This window comes from Saccostrea echinata, unplaced genomic scaffold, assembly GCF_033153115.1.
Source record: "Saccostrea echinata isolate AGI-Se365-2 ecotype Australia unplaced genomic scaffold, CSIRO_AGI_Sech_v1 ptg000015l, whole genome shotgun sequence".
NCBI classification, from domain to species: domain Eukaryota; kingdom Metazoa; phylum Mollusca; class Bivalvia; order Ostreida; family Ostreidae; genus Saccostrea; species Saccostrea echinata.
Genome location: NW_026889764.1, coordinates 8,332,324 through 8,347,693, shown reverse-complemented (window position 1 = coordinate 8,347,693; position 15,370 = coordinate 8,332,324). Strand labels below are relative to the sequence as shown.

At 33.5% G+C, this 15,370-nt stretch overlaps 1 protein-coding gene across 2 annotated transcripts; it reads right to left on the bottom strand.

Annotated features, from left to right (window-relative positions):
* Window positions 1–704: 704 nt before the first annotated feature.
* On the bottom strand, window positions 705–14,579 carry LOC133187476 (protein bicaudal D homolog 1-like). Of its 2 annotated transcripts, none has more exons than XM_061322870.1 (4): window positions 14,246–14,579; window positions 8,783–9,161; window positions 6,406–8,144; window positions 705–2,275 (listed from the first exon to the last, which is right to left on the bottom strand). In XM_061322870.1, the coding sequence occupies exons 1-4, from the start codon at window positions 14,459–14,461 to the stop codon at window positions 2,270–2,272; spliced, it is 2,340 nt and encodes a 779-aa protein (XP_061178854.1). In that variant the 5' UTR covers window positions 14,462–14,579; the 3' UTR covers window positions 705–2,269. The 2 variants fall into 2 exon arrangements, with proteins under 2 accessions (XP_061178854.1, XP_061178853.1); XM_061322869.1 differs by having other exon boundaries at window positions 6,309–8,144; window positions 14,246–14,578.
* Window positions 14,580–15,370: the final 791 nt, after the last annotated feature.

Below are 15,370 nucleotides of genomic sequence, written 5' to 3'. Positions count from 1 at the left end.
GTAGCAGTCATATAGAGATCAATCAAGCAGTAGTGTAGGTATAGCAGCCATATAGAGATCATTCAAACAGTAATGTAGGTGTAGCAGTCATATAGAGATCAATCAAGCAGTAGTGTAGGTATAGCAGCCATATAGAGATCATTCAAACAGTAATGTAGGTATAGCAGCCATATAGAGATCAATCAAACAGTAATGTAGGTAAAGCAGCCATATAGAGATCAATCAAGCAGTAGTGTAGGTATAACAGTCATTTAGAGATCATTTTCACTGAAGTGTTGATATAGCAGTCATACTGCTATAGAGATAATTCAAACAATATTGTGGCTGTAACACATATGAGATAATACAAATATATAAACAGTAGTGCAGATTTAGCAGTCATATTGAGATCATTCAAACAGTTATATCCAGATCGTTCAGAAAGTGCTGTAACCATAGCTGCAATAATGTAATATTCTCCAATTTTGTTTAAGGAGTGAGTGGGGAAGAAAACATCAGAAAAAAATGGAGAGGGTTACATCTATAGATGCAGCTAGTGTTGGTATAAAAGTCATATCCAGATCATTCCAACACTGTATAGCAGTCATATCAAGACTGACTGCTACTTGGTACATACAGAAACTCCTTCCATATTAGAACTCTTGTACATTATCTGATATACAAGTAGATAGAAACTGAGTCAGTATTGCATTGACAACTCTTCATACTGATACTGGTATTTTATTGCAGATCTTTAACAAAACACATAATCTGGCCTGTAACAATCTTAAATACATGATTAAAATGACTTTCTATAGAATTAAAACTACTTTAATTAATTTGATTAGAAGACTACAATGATGCATGAACTGTGTCTGGGTATGGTTACTTTAACTTTTTTTTATAAGTAAATACCCTATCAACTGTAGTTTACTTTTTGCTTTCAAAGAATAACATGTATTTTGAAAATGACTTGGACTTTGTTTGTAATATAATAATTCTGTAGTCAGCACTAAATGTACCTTTTTATATAGTCCTGAAGATAGAGACTAAATTAAATATGGCAAGATGATATGTGTCAGCCCAATTTTTTTTTACAAAGATTTAAAGCCACAAACATGCTGGTACCAATTAAGTTATACAAAGTTCTAGAAAAATCTGTCATGTTTTTAAAAGAAAAAATATCACAGTCGTACACCATTACTTACTAAGATGCTTCATCCAAGCAAAGTAAAATATATCATAAATAAAATTCAATTTGAAATAAATTAAAATATATTACTGAAATCCATTCCATTGGTACTACTACAACAAAATATTTTGTACATGTACATGTATAGATAATTGCAAAATTAGCTTAAACAGCAAAAGTTGATCCTAGAGTCAGTTGTTCTTGCATAGTCCATGGAATTTAGTAGATTATTAAGATTAAAATTTACAACCTTTTACCAAAGTGGCTTTATAATGAATAAATACAATAATACATCTAATTTACATTTTCAAGGTACAGAAAACATCAAGTAAACATTTCCAAACATTCACATTTTAATATCTTCATGGTAATTTGTTTTTAAGCACAAGTTGTGCATATAGTTAGAGGAAAAACCAGTGTCTTGGCAAATAAAAAAAAAATTGGTTACCCGTGAAACCAAACATTTACAATTCATGCAGAACACATTTAATTCTCACATGGTTGCTACAGCAACCTGATTACAAATCATTGCTTTCAATATGAACACCCATTAGAAAATGACTATATATTATACTAGAATACTGAATACATATGGTGTACATTGATTACAAACTTCCTGTACATGGAATGGCTTCATGTGGAGACAGGCACCGCTTTAAAGGCACCACCAAATGGCACCACCACTTTACCATACACCACTTCCACAATCTGTGACCAGGCTTTGGCAACATAATAAAGATTCTGTACAGAACAAATCAATTGACACAATACACAGGTTATATATATATCAATGCTCATATGTAAGCTGAAAAAAAAAAAACACTGGTAAAAATGCAGCTTTTTTTTTAAAACAATGATTTACATGTATAAGCAATGCTGACTACCAGACGATTATCACAGAAATGTATTTTGTAGCTTTGAAATAAGTTTTTAAGCTTCACTCTTTCTCTCTGTGTGCACCATAAGAGGAAGAAGTTCTTTCAGGATAGATTTGAAGCCCTCGGGGTATTTAGCATCCCCCTGCGTCTGGTATCAGCAGATCTGTTCTGGTACTGGCGTCTCTCAGGAAATTTCACTTCTTTTCCTTGAGGATTCAAGTTAGCACTATAAATTCAAAGTAAAAATCACAATATTAATACAGCCATATTACTTTGAAAATAGCTCATTAAAATATCATTTGTGACATGAGAATTTTTAAGATTAATTTGGTTTAAGTTATTTGTAGAATTTATTTTTATTTGCTGAGTCTTATACAAATCATTAAATGAGAAATATATTATTTTAAATTTAATAATTCAAGAAAGTGCATTTAAAACATCAGAACATCATTCTGATGCTGTACATGTAAATATAATATTTGGAGAGTTGTAAAATTGCTCCTCTTGAAGAAAGATACTAGTCCTGCTTTTCGTAATATTTCACAATAGCATGCTTTCCTCTTACAATTAAAAAGTTCTTTAACATTTTCATTACATTAAAAATTGAATAAAGCAACAGAATTTAAATGAATAATGAACAGATTAAACTGATCAACATTATAAGCAGCTACTGAATAATTGATCAGAGTAAAATCATTGTCGCAAACCACATCCATAATGTACAACCCTCTCCCATTCTGGAAAGATCGAGCTAACAGCGAACTGTGGCTTGAGACGATGGAGTAAAATAAGCTGGGTTTTTTGTTCGAAATCTAAGCATACAATTTATATTTCAGACCTTTCAAAAGAATCGTTGGTAGAAAATATATACATATGTACGCACAAAACTTTTTATTATATTTTAAAAATAATCACTAAATGAATGCTCATTATTAAAACAGCTATAAATACAAATTAAAACACAAGAAATATAGACCACTGGTACTATTTTGACAGACAATGATTTTGTACTTGGATAAATTACATGCATTAGGCATCTGCAGGCAGACAAATCTATAAGTAATACACAGAACTTTATCTGTAAATGATTGGTAAGAAATAAAAAGATAATTACACATCATACGTACTGCTACTCCCCGTACAGGGTGGAAAAGAGAAACAAGTCTACAATTCATTACTGGTGTGTGTACAATGTACAATCAAGCACAGGATGAAATCAATAATGAACCAGTTTTGTCACCAGGTGGAGCCACACATTGTCAATAAATTTGAGTGGTGCCAATTACTTATCTTTACATCACATTACAGTTACAGCAGTGTTTATATTTCTTTGTGATACATAATTTTCTATGAATGCCGTAAGTACTGCACTCAGAATTACTTCCCGTTATTTTCATACTGGTTAAAGAAAGCTAGGCAGTTATTCATTGAGATTCATTATTAAGTAAGTTTTACTGCAGAAAGTTTGTGCAATTATGCTCTAATTAGGAAATAATTCCCGCGTTAGAGGAATTGTTTGAGAATTAACCCCGATAATCTTGAGATTTGTTTGGAAATTAAAAAAATGAGCCCGAAGAGTATGGTTTTTTATTTGCCAAAAAAATCTCAAGACTGAGGGGTATATTCTCCAACAATTTTGATGAAGAGGGAATTATTTCTATTCGGCTATGACAAAATTGCGATATCAAGTTCTCCTAAATACTTTGTAGTATCAAGTTCTTTTCCTAGATGTATATACTGGTACATATAAGAACATATTTTAAAGTAGGCTCTGAGAAATATAGAGAAATAATGCTTGTGGAAGGTATTTTGATGCACAATGGTGTGGAAGACTGGTTTACTGGGAAAAAAGGCAGAAGCTATCTACACTTCGATTTTAAATTTAAGGTATACTAGCTAATCATTCTCGTGTTCAAAAATGCAAAGAAAGAAAGATTCTCCTAGAATGCATAAATTTGCTATATGTGTGTTCATACTAAACAAGTTTTACTGTAGTTCATGTACCCAGTGCATGTATCTATCTTGATATATATATATACTTGGAAACAAAAAATTTTGAAGCAACTTCTTTCCAAATTATTGTACAAGAAATTTGATTTCAAAGAATTTTGAGATTTAATAATCCCAAGTTTGAAGACTTTGAAATTGCTGAGCCAGCTAGGGCACTCCTCCAACAAGCAGACTTTTAATTAAGCTCCTCCCATATTTAATGTTCATACCCCCCCCCCCCCAAAAAAAAAACAAAAAAAAACACCAAGTTTTTTTGTAATTATTAAATGTGGTTTCATGATTACCTTTTGACTAAATGCACTTCAATATTGAATTTCATCCATTCAAAACTCAGTCCATAACTTTATGAAGTAAAGATACAGACAAATGTAAAATTATTAATAAAATTAAATCCTTTACAATCCTTTGCCAGTTCGTGTTTGATTGATAAGGAAAACACTTTTCACTCCATTACTGTAGATTCCTTGTTTTAAATAAAAGAAAATATTAACATTCCTGCAAATATTGTAATGAGCATCTCTTAAAGAATCTTGAATTTGCTGTTTTAATATTAAGCTTTTTTCATTTCCAGAGCAGATTTCATATCAGATTTCTTCCTTATTTACATCACATATGATTTTGACTAGGGATGTGCGATTTTATTGGTATACTGGTATATCATGCCTTTTTTTTATTACGCAATATGTATCGTGATATGGAGACTAAAATACTGGTATTTAGTATGTACAATGTATTTATAAATTCTGGAAACAATTTTTTTTTGGTTCAAATTAACTCTTGAATTACAATTACAGGAATTGTAAAAAGTGTTGTAAAACAGAAAAACAACAGCATCCTAACATCCTAACATGCGTTATTTATATACAGTTGAACTTCGGTATCTCGAACACTGATATCTCGAATACCATGGATGTGTCGAAGTGATTTGAAAGTTCCAACCCCTTATTCTATAAGTATTTTACCCTTGATATCTCAAACCCTTGGATATCTCAAAGTTTTTTCTCGGTCCCATGGAGTTCACGATAATGAGGTTTGACTGTATACAAATATAATAAAAATGAAAAAAGTGAAGTAATGTTTTTGCACTATATTTGTTAGAAAAATCATGGAAATTCATTTAAAATCATAGCAAAAATTACATGTAAAAACATCATGATATTGTGATATTTTTAGAAAAAATCGTGATATAGCGCAGTACAAATTTTCATATCCATCACTTATTTTGACGTTATCTAGAAAGTACCTATGACAGATTACTTGGTGCAATAATTTTACAACTTAACCTTCTAAATTTCATTGATTGCGAAAAATATATAAATTTATGTTTTTATAAATTGATGCTCTCGCAAAATATGCAAACTGATGCAAACCGTTATCTGGCCAAATCAAATACTTTCAAAATCTAAGGAATCTACAGTACTCTCTTAATATGCATGAATTTGCATGATTTCGGAAAGTTTGCACTTAGAATCGTTCACTACTGTGTTGCTGTGGACATGCATGATTTCATACTCTTGTAAATTAGTTTAAGATATTAGTATTTACTTCAGACAAGGATTATTTACAGCAATTACCTATATCTCCCGTGGACAATGACCTACATGTACTGTTACCATGGTTAAATACAAACCAGTGACCTGACCTTCACCTCTAGCGGTACAGGACTAAGCATAGGAGATAGTGCTGTTGCTGGCAACCATTCCTCCATTTACTTTTGCCATCATTTATATGCATTTTGATAAAATATTCCAAAATTAAAAATAAGATTTCTTTTTCCAATATTTTTCTCCATGAAAGATAGTATTGTAAAAAATATCATTTTACTGAAAATAATGTGAAGTAGACAGAACAATTGTGGCAACTTTTTTTTTTTTTTAGATTCCCTCAATAAAGTATGAATAAAAAGTAAAATAAAAGATTAATTCCCATACAAAGTATTTCTGCAGATAACAATTCATTCTTTTATAGCCGTATGTACTGGTATATAGAGTAACATTCATTTAAAAGAAAGTTTCAAACTGTTCATACCTATAATTTAATATGAAAATTTTGCAATTAATTGATAAAGCAATCATGCACCTTAAAGATGAAGATTATGAAAATACTTTAAAATTACATATAAAAGAAAGAATATATTTCAGATTGTATTATGTAAAAGAATACAAAATGTAGGAATAGTTAAAAGTTTTGATTAAAGAGGTATGGTTGCCAAGCATTCCTAAGTAATCATGTCGATTTGACAAACTCACCGCAAACAGGCGACTAATAGTCACGCCTGTAGTTATGGTGATAAGACCTCACACCCCCGGGCCGCTCGTCAGGATAAGAGTTGTGGGAGTGACTTACTTTGGACGCCGTCTTACTCCGCCCCCTTCCACCCCCATCTTGTCGTCTAAGACTCCGCCTCTCCCTATCAAACTCTAGATCCTCCAGCCTTTGAGTCAGCGTCAGTTTCTGTTGGATTGCCATTCGCAGTAGTGAGTTCAGTGTTTTCTTTTCCTCCTCTGCGCTGATCAGTTGTCGCTGTTGTTCGTCCAGCTGTGTTACGTACTCGTCACATCTTTGGGCAAAAATGGCTCTTAATGAGGCAAACGTTGCAGCATCTTCTTTGAGTGCTTTTAGTTCATTTCTGAGTTTCATCATGGTCTCTGTCACTATCACTTTCTCATTTTCATACTTTTGTTTGAGATTAGCTAGAGCAATTTCAGCTGTTGATTTGTTGGCCTTCAGAACACTCCTCAGTGTTGCTATTTGTTCTCTCTTTGTGGACAACATGGCTTTGAGTTTCACTATTTGTTCCTGTAATTCTAGTACATCAGAACTTTCTGAGTCATCGCCACGTTGTCGAGATACCTCCATGAGATGTTCCACAGCTCGCCTGAGATATTTCACTTGATCAATGATTGTCTCAGTAAGTTTATAGCAGGAGATAGGATCACCCTTAATTTCACTACCAGAAATGTCTTTTTTGGATTTTGATTTTTTAGTGGTCTTTGGTGAGGTCTCGTCTTGGTTTTCACTTTCTTTTTCTTCACCATTCTCTTGCCGTGAGAGTTGTGATGATGCCTTTGCATGGTCTAACATAACCCTGCTAGGTGTTTCTCCTGTTACTTCACATACAAGATGATAAAGCTGGGCCAGTTCCTCAGTGGTCCTGACTAGCTCGTCCTGTGTGGTATTTAGACTTCCCTGTGCTTCCCCAGCAGCTACTGTCATTGTTTTCAGATCCTTCTCCAAATCCTTGATCAGCTCCTCATAATGGTTACATTTACTTCTTAAGTCATCAATTGCACTGTCAAACTCCTTGTTTCCCTGCATAGAACCACTGTGCCCTTTCTCCTGCAGTTTACTGATTTCACTCTGTAAGTGGGTAATCTCGGATAAAGCTGTTGAGTATTTCTGCTCATTAGAAACCAAGTTTTTCTTCATCTCTAACAGTGCCTTCTTCTCTGGATCAGTCTCCTTGGCGATCAGTTCATCCAATGAGTCATCAACACCTGGAGACTCTGGAGAGCTGATAACTGAGGAGATCTGCGCTTTGAGTTGATCTGCTCTGCTCTTTTGCTCGATGAGGTCCTTTTGAGTGTCCTCAATGAGTTTCTGAGCCTCCTCCAAAGCATTCTGAAGTTCTGATTTTTCTGATTCACTCTGCTCCAGTAATTGTTCTAGTTTTTTCACTTCATTCTCCTGAATCTCACTCAGTATATCATTAACTTTTCCTGGCCCAGGTTTGACAGGTGACTTGGTGTCATCCTTTTTGAAGTCTGCTTCAATCCGCCTCAGAGCAGGGTTCTCGCTATCGTCTTCATCAGGGGCAACTCCATTATCATGGTTCACTGAGCGTGGTAATCCATCTGTCAGTCCTCCAAGCTGAGCCAGGTTACTCAGATTAAACATGGACTCCTGATTCAGCCTGGTGTCCAGTTCTTTCTTAAGTGCATGTTTCTGTTCTCTCTCATGTTGAAGTGCTGCTATGGCTTCTTCATAATTTTTATCCACAATTTTTTTTAGATTTACAGCATCATCCAACTGCACATTTAGGTCATCAGCCTCTTCTTGGAGTCGCTTCACCTCATGCTTCATGCCTGAAATTATTGAAAAAAAGATATATAATCAACAGTTTATTTGAATATAAGGTGCACTGTTTGGGCAATTTTTACTAGAGGCCCATGAGTCACTATGCTCACCTAAGTAACTTTTTTTTTTCTATCTCATCCATCAAGACCTAAAGCTTGATAAATGTAATCCCTCACTGCAACTCCAAACTATGCCAGAAGACTATACTTTCAACAAATTCTCCAAGTACATATAATTATAAGGATGTTTTGAATCGTTTTACCTAGTAATTAATACTTTGGCAAGTATGATTTAAATTGACCCAGTGGTTCAGAACAAGAAGTAGAAAATGTGAAGCAATTACACAATTACAGACATCCAGATTGATGGAAAGAGGGACATGCACACAGAGAGATCCTTGACAAACTTTGATCAGAGCATCTCACTTGAGCCTTAAATAAGGTGAGCTATCAACATATTAAACTTGCCATAATTTTCAGCATTTTATTAAAAAACAAAATGAATTTTAAAGTCCTGTGTTTTTATTTTTGTTAACATAATATCATTGTTAGAATAATTCATTAAGTGCAATTTTCCTTAAATCTTTAATTAATAATAATGAGGGTTACCTGTTCTTACCAAACCAGCAGCATATTATACAACTTACCCTCAAACTCTACTTGGCTCTGCTTAAGTTGAGAAACCTGTTTCTGCAGCATGATATTTTCATCTTCCAGTTCGGCATAATCCGCCAAGTTCCGATTCTCTCGAATCTTGTACTCGCGGATCTCATTCTTAATCTGCCGACGCTGTTCCTCAAGACTGTCATTGTGTTGTTGACACTCAAGCAGAGCTGCATTCAAGCGCTCATTCTCTGAAGAAAAGCGCTCGATTGCCTGCTTGCATGTTTTGAGTTCAGTCTCATACTCAATAAGGGTGGACTTGTAGCTTTCTTCCCGAGAGGCAGCTTCCTGTAGAAACGTGTCTTCATGGTGGATTCCAGATTTCTGCTGCTTTCGAAAGGTGTCCTGGTGTTTGCTAAGGGCCTTCAATAGAGAACAGGAACAAAAATCAAGATACATCTATGTGGAATGTATCAAGGTTGCAAAAATTTTAAACAAAATAGATTTAAGGTTCACTGATACTCTAATAAGAGAAACAACTCTTACTGAGATAAATGTCTAATATTATTCCTTATGAAATTGTCTTGTTAAAAGGTCAATTCTGTCAAATTTTGCCCTGCTTAAGATTGTGGATCTAAGCCAATATCTAAATATCAAATATGATAACCTTGTCCAAAAAACTGGGATAGATCAATTGAAAGAAATATTTTATTCAAATACTTTATTCATTATTTTCCATTGAAACTCTCTCTGTGACTCATGACACATTGTTAAATAACATTAAGTAAATGTCCATGTTTGTTTAAAATGAGGATATTTAGTAGGGCTGCGCAATAATATCGATATTCCGGTATATTGCGATTCGTTAACAAAAAATATCGCAGTACCGATATACCAGCAAAATGATTGGGCTTTAGATTTATGAAGTGAAATATGAAATTTAAGCTGTCAGAAACGTTTTCAATCGTGCCAAATAGTACCAAAGGGTAAAAGATCTGTTGTATGGTTGCATTTTGGTGCCAATCTGTAGTAAAATCAACAAGAATTTTTTTTTTGTTACAACGTACTTATAAAAGTTTTATACACTCTGATTATAAATGGAGGTTAATAAAATAAGAAAAGAGCATTTTCACTGTTATTAAAAATATTGCAATACATATCGCAATGCAGTTCCAAATATCGCAATACATTACAATACGAAATTTCCCACCAATACCCAGCCCTAATATTTAGTCATCACAATCACTATTGAATCTTTACACACAACAAGTATACCCCTCCTTAAATATCATGAGAACATTATTTTAGTGGAATATTTGATACCTTCTTTAAATAAGCTAAAATTCTTGTTATTAGTACTTCAATACGAAAAATACTTCATTTATTTGGATCATTTTTTGTTTATAAATTACCAGACTCTGCTCTCCAGATAAATAAAAAGTGAGGTTTTTTTTTCCCCCTTTAGAAAATCGAAACAAAAGATCTCTGAGTCACAGAAATGTTGCTGTGCTATCCAAACTTTTATTACATTTCAGTTTTTCTAAAAAATCCATACACAAGGTTATCCTATATTGTCAGCTCAGAGTTCCTTGTAATCTCTGATATCATCAACAGGAAAAAAACAGTGCTCTTGTTTAGGAAGGCATGTAATATTGGTTCCTGATTAACAGGATGATGATAATCCAGATAATTACATACTGTACTTAATTAACATCTCATTATCAAAGACAGAGAGTTCTGATGAAGGTTGAGATAGCATACATGTATTTGATCAGTACTCCTCCCCATAAGTATACCAACTCTATTGCTGTGGGGCATGAATGAGACCATGTGTAAGCAAAATCTATGCAAAGTCATGGAACTGAGAGTAGAATGTTTTTGATGTCAACATCTACCAATGTTTCTAGTTTGAGAATTTTATCAAGTTAAAGAATATTGCCCCATACACAGTGTTATGTAATTTTCAATGAAAATGTTCGAATCTGCATGGCTATATGATATTTTTAGAATACCCAATTTATCTGGATTTGAATATCTGTGGAATATTGTACATTGATGTTGTCTTGTTCATGTTTCTGAGTTACAAGAGTAGTAGAAATGTAATCTAATATGATGCGACAGCCCCACTCCCAACTAAAGGCCCAGTAAATAATGTTACATCATTGACAACACTTTAGTCTCAACAATACCTTATAATTCTCACTAAATAAACCAACAGTGTCGGTGGTAAGATGCATAAGACAGAGATGATCCTTTACAACGAATAACAGATCATGACATGTGCATGCTTAATTACATGAATCAGTGCCTTCTCTTTGTCAGGATTGACTAAAACCTTTCATCAATTCTAGCACTGTTTGTATCCTGAATTACAAATTACATGTAGGATTTTTTTTATCATCAGCCATATTAACAGATGCATGCAGTCTCTCAGATTTGCTGGCTCTATTCCTCAGATGTATTACAGAGAGATTTAATAAGATAGAGAAAACCGTTGTTTGATATAAACAGCTGCTGCTAACAATCCTCTCTAATGCATTAAACACATTCAAGCAGGGTCATACGTCAGCTGCTCCATGACCTTAAATTACCCTGATTAAAAATATATAGTAGTATTTGTAAGCTTGTATATTTCATGTACATAAATTCATCAATATTTTATTTGCATTATTATGTTCTGCAATCAATGCAAGATCTTACTGAATCTGCTGGTAAACTGGGATTTCTATACCATTTTAGTGTTTCCAGCTATTACAGTACTACAACATTTTGTGACTCTGCAAATGTTTCTTGAATTATTAATTCTGCAGTGCAAGTGTATGTCCAATGTGTAAATTGGTGACAATACCATCAGTGTTTAGCCTTGGAAACACAATTATTGATTCATTGATGGTTAATTATCATGGCAGGTCTTAAAACTATTTTATAAGCTCTAAAACCTCTGTGTTGGAATGCCAGACTGGGGGAAGACATATCAATCTTGGATTTAGTAGATTTTTTGATCCAAAACAGGTCAGTCCCATTACTGTGCAATGCAAGGCAGGAAGTGGCTACTGATGTCACTGGAGATCAAAACACAGAACTTCAAACCTGAGCTGACAGCCATAATGTCTACCTGTCCAAATTAGAGCACTGTGACACACCTGTATCTTCCTGTCCCAAGCCTGTCACTAATTAATTAATGTGTACACAAAGCTTTTGGTGGATTAAAGTTATACCAAACTCACATTGCTCCATGTATCTCATTTCTAAGAGTCAGGGGTTGGGTAATCATAAAATTGTCTAGGGGACCACCTATATCATTATTTAGTTTACCTTGTGACACAGATTACAAACAGGTAACACCATTCAGGTGTCATAATTACATTCTTGTTTTGATGTGTATCACTATAAATGTATGTCAGCTAGACAGTCATTATTGGTGATTCATAGTATAATCAAATGTTAAGAGCAATATACAGCCAAAAATATTACATATTAAATATTTCTCCAAACAGAATTACTATATAGTTCAGAGCTAGAGTGATTCTACTTGTTCTGACTCTAATTACTATTTGTTTAGGACAACATCCTTACATCTTCAGTCTGACTTTACTATAGTATTCACACTAGTATATTCATAGCATAAGTATACATCTAACATTTAAATCATACCATGATTTTTAAAAAAGAAGGATGTGGCTATGTTTTAGTTGACTCTCTAATTTTGTCAACTCAGAATATGTACAAGGAACACACGTGTTACATAGCTGTAAACATGTTAGTACTGCAGTGAAAGCCTGTGGCATGACAGGACATGCTTGCTGCTTAATTAGTAATTACACCTGTCTCTAATTACAGGTGTAATAAAATAAAAATTACTGCTGATGATAGCTAAATCTAACATAACTTTTTTTAAAAAGAGGATCAAATACCTCATTTTAATTAATAGTTAAGAATTATAATACTAATGAAGGTAAAGATATTGCATGTTCATGAAATCTTGATGATTATCCTGTATCTTCTATTTACAATAAGTAATTGATGAAATATTGCAGTTAAATTTAGAATGGTGAAACCCTCCATCATATAAAGCAAAAGAAATCCTTCATTTATACTGATCCTGCTTTATGGTCAATATGAGATTTGTTTCTTATCATCCTATCATTGTTTCATGTCAGAAATAGAGAAAGGCAAATTTTTTTTTCCAATGCTCAAATTACTTGTACTCAGTCACTAGCTCACAGTTTAAAATTTAATCAATATACACTAAACACTATGTTTCGGGATTCTTATGTGTCACAGCAAGATCCTGGTGGAATCCAATAAACAAATTTTCAGTCTAAATTCAGATGTGATCAAACAAAAAGAAAAATGCAGCAAAACAAAAACAGTGCTACTGTGATCAGAAATATGTATCACTGTGCTGAACTCAGAGTGAGGCTGGTTACGACACTCTTAACACTAATTGCAATGTAGTTCCAAATTTCCTCTGACGTCTTTTTGTCCCATCATGATCCAAACAAGCAGAGAAGGGATGCCCGTTTGTTTGCTAACTTAAGTCAGAGGAATTATGGAATACAATGCTAGAATAAGCATTTAGTTCATATAAATTTGCAGATTTCAATTATCATGGCAACATCTAATAAAATACACCTTTCCCAAAAGAAGAGTTTGATTTGAAGATCAAAAGTTATATTTACCCATGATACGTTTGCCCGCAACTATTATTATAATACAAATTTATATTTAAAACATAAAACATACTGTATTAAGCATTTGAAACTTTCATTAATGGTTGAAATGATATGGAAGAAACATGATAAATGAAAACAGAATGAACTTCTTAAACATGATAAATGAAAACAATATGAACTACTTAAAAAAAAAACTATATAGTCAAGGGTACTAATAGTCTATTCAAGGAAAATCCTTTTTGTAAGTGTTTGAAATTGATATTCTATTCTGTACGAGTGGTATACTTAGGATAGAATGTAAATGGCCAGGGCCATATATTTCCCAATGACAATAAACATAAACACGTAATGTACACTGATATACAAGCATTTACAGTGATTAATTTTCAGTAGCTAATGTTATAATAGTCAATATAAAGACAAAACATATCAATAAATATACACAAGATACACTGCACCTAGTAATACCTACACACATGTCTGATGCAGGTAAAGTATTAGTCAACAAGGTAACACAGTCAACAGTGACTCAATGTAATGGGTATGCTGCTTTGACGTGTGGTGCAGTTTTGTAAAATAAACATGATTAATTGATAATAATGATAATTAAATAAAAACAAAGACGCTGAAAATTTTAATACCTAACACAAGTTGTTCATATCTCGATTTAAATGCCATGGCATCAAAATATAATGTAAAGGGATTTATAGTACGAATGCCGGCTATCAGAATTGTGTTTCCAATACACACACATGTGTCATTCATTGTATGTTTTATACAGTACATCTAAATTAGATTTAAACCATAAAAAAATCAATGGCGAATCCTTACCTCTTTAGCGCAATCGAGCTCGTGCTTTACGGCTTCATACTGTGCCTCTACCTCCTCTATCTGCTGTCGCAGGCGTTCTTTCTCCTCTAGAACGGCGAGACCATATTCTGCAGCCTGCACCTTCTCTTGGGTCGTTTCTTGTAACTCGGTCTGCAGACGTTCAAGTTCCCTCCGAAGTTCATCAGGAGTTAGGTCACTGGTATTTATTTCCGACATATTGTGTTTGAGGCCAAATTCTCTTCTTCATAAGGACGAAATTTTGGAAGAAAGTCTCACAAGGGCAGGTTTTCATTCAGCAAGTCGCCATCTTAATTTATGCAGTTATGCGTGTCACGTGACAACGGGCATATCTATTTTTAATCAAGGACAGAGCTAAAAAACGAAAAACATCTCAAAGTACAAAAATTAAGTGTCTTTGCTATTTGGCCACATTTATCCCTCTTTAATCCTTTATATATGCTAACAGTCCAGTTCTTTGAGGGCAAGTCACTTGGTCACGGAACTTTTCGTTCCCTGGTATTTTCTTTTTTCATATTAAGGAGGAATACCACATCAAAAATTTAATGCCAATATTGGATTTTTAAATACCTCTTTTGTAAAAACAATTTCAGCATTGAAAGACCGATTTAGACTTAATTATTTTATATGATTCTTGTTTTGTTGAAATTTTAAAATTAGCAATTTTTCTTAACTGAATTTCACAAGTTATATACATGCAATTTCAATTTCTTTTTAAAATACGATTCTCCAGTATTTCGATCTTTCTGTAAGTGGGATGTTTTTAAAGATTTCATTCACAGATCAAAATGACATTTAAATCATACCATGGTAACTGTTGCCTTATTTTGGCAATATGGCTTTGTATACTTACCTCGATCAAACTTGCATGGTCATTTGATGTATCTTTTTTTGCGGGGGGGGGGGGGGGGCAGCATGGCAGAAAAAGTACATAATACGCGAAAACAGGTCATATTATGGGGTTTTTTTGGTTCAGTGACAGTGGTGTAGCTTTCATTGTGACAACTGCCTCACTAGATATTTCACCACCACCACTTCCTTCCATAATCATCAATACATTGCAGAAAATAGTTTGTATTTAAAACTAATGGCATATTTGAATTTCAT

Bases quoted from the DNA above. Each gene is read 5' to 3' on its own strand.
- LOC133187476 (XM_061322869.1), bottom strand. From the start codon at position 14,461: ATGTCGGAAATAAATACCAGTGACCTAACTCCTGATGAACTTCGGAGG. The intron at 9,162-14,245 runs GTAAGGATTCGC...TCTCTATTGAAG, and splicing joins AGCTCGATTGCGCTAAAGAG to GCCCTTAGCAAACACCAGGA. The intron at 8,145-8,782 runs GTAAGTTGTATA...CAATAATTTCAG, and splicing joins GAGCCAAGTAGAGTTTGAGG to GCATGAAGCATGAGGTGAAG.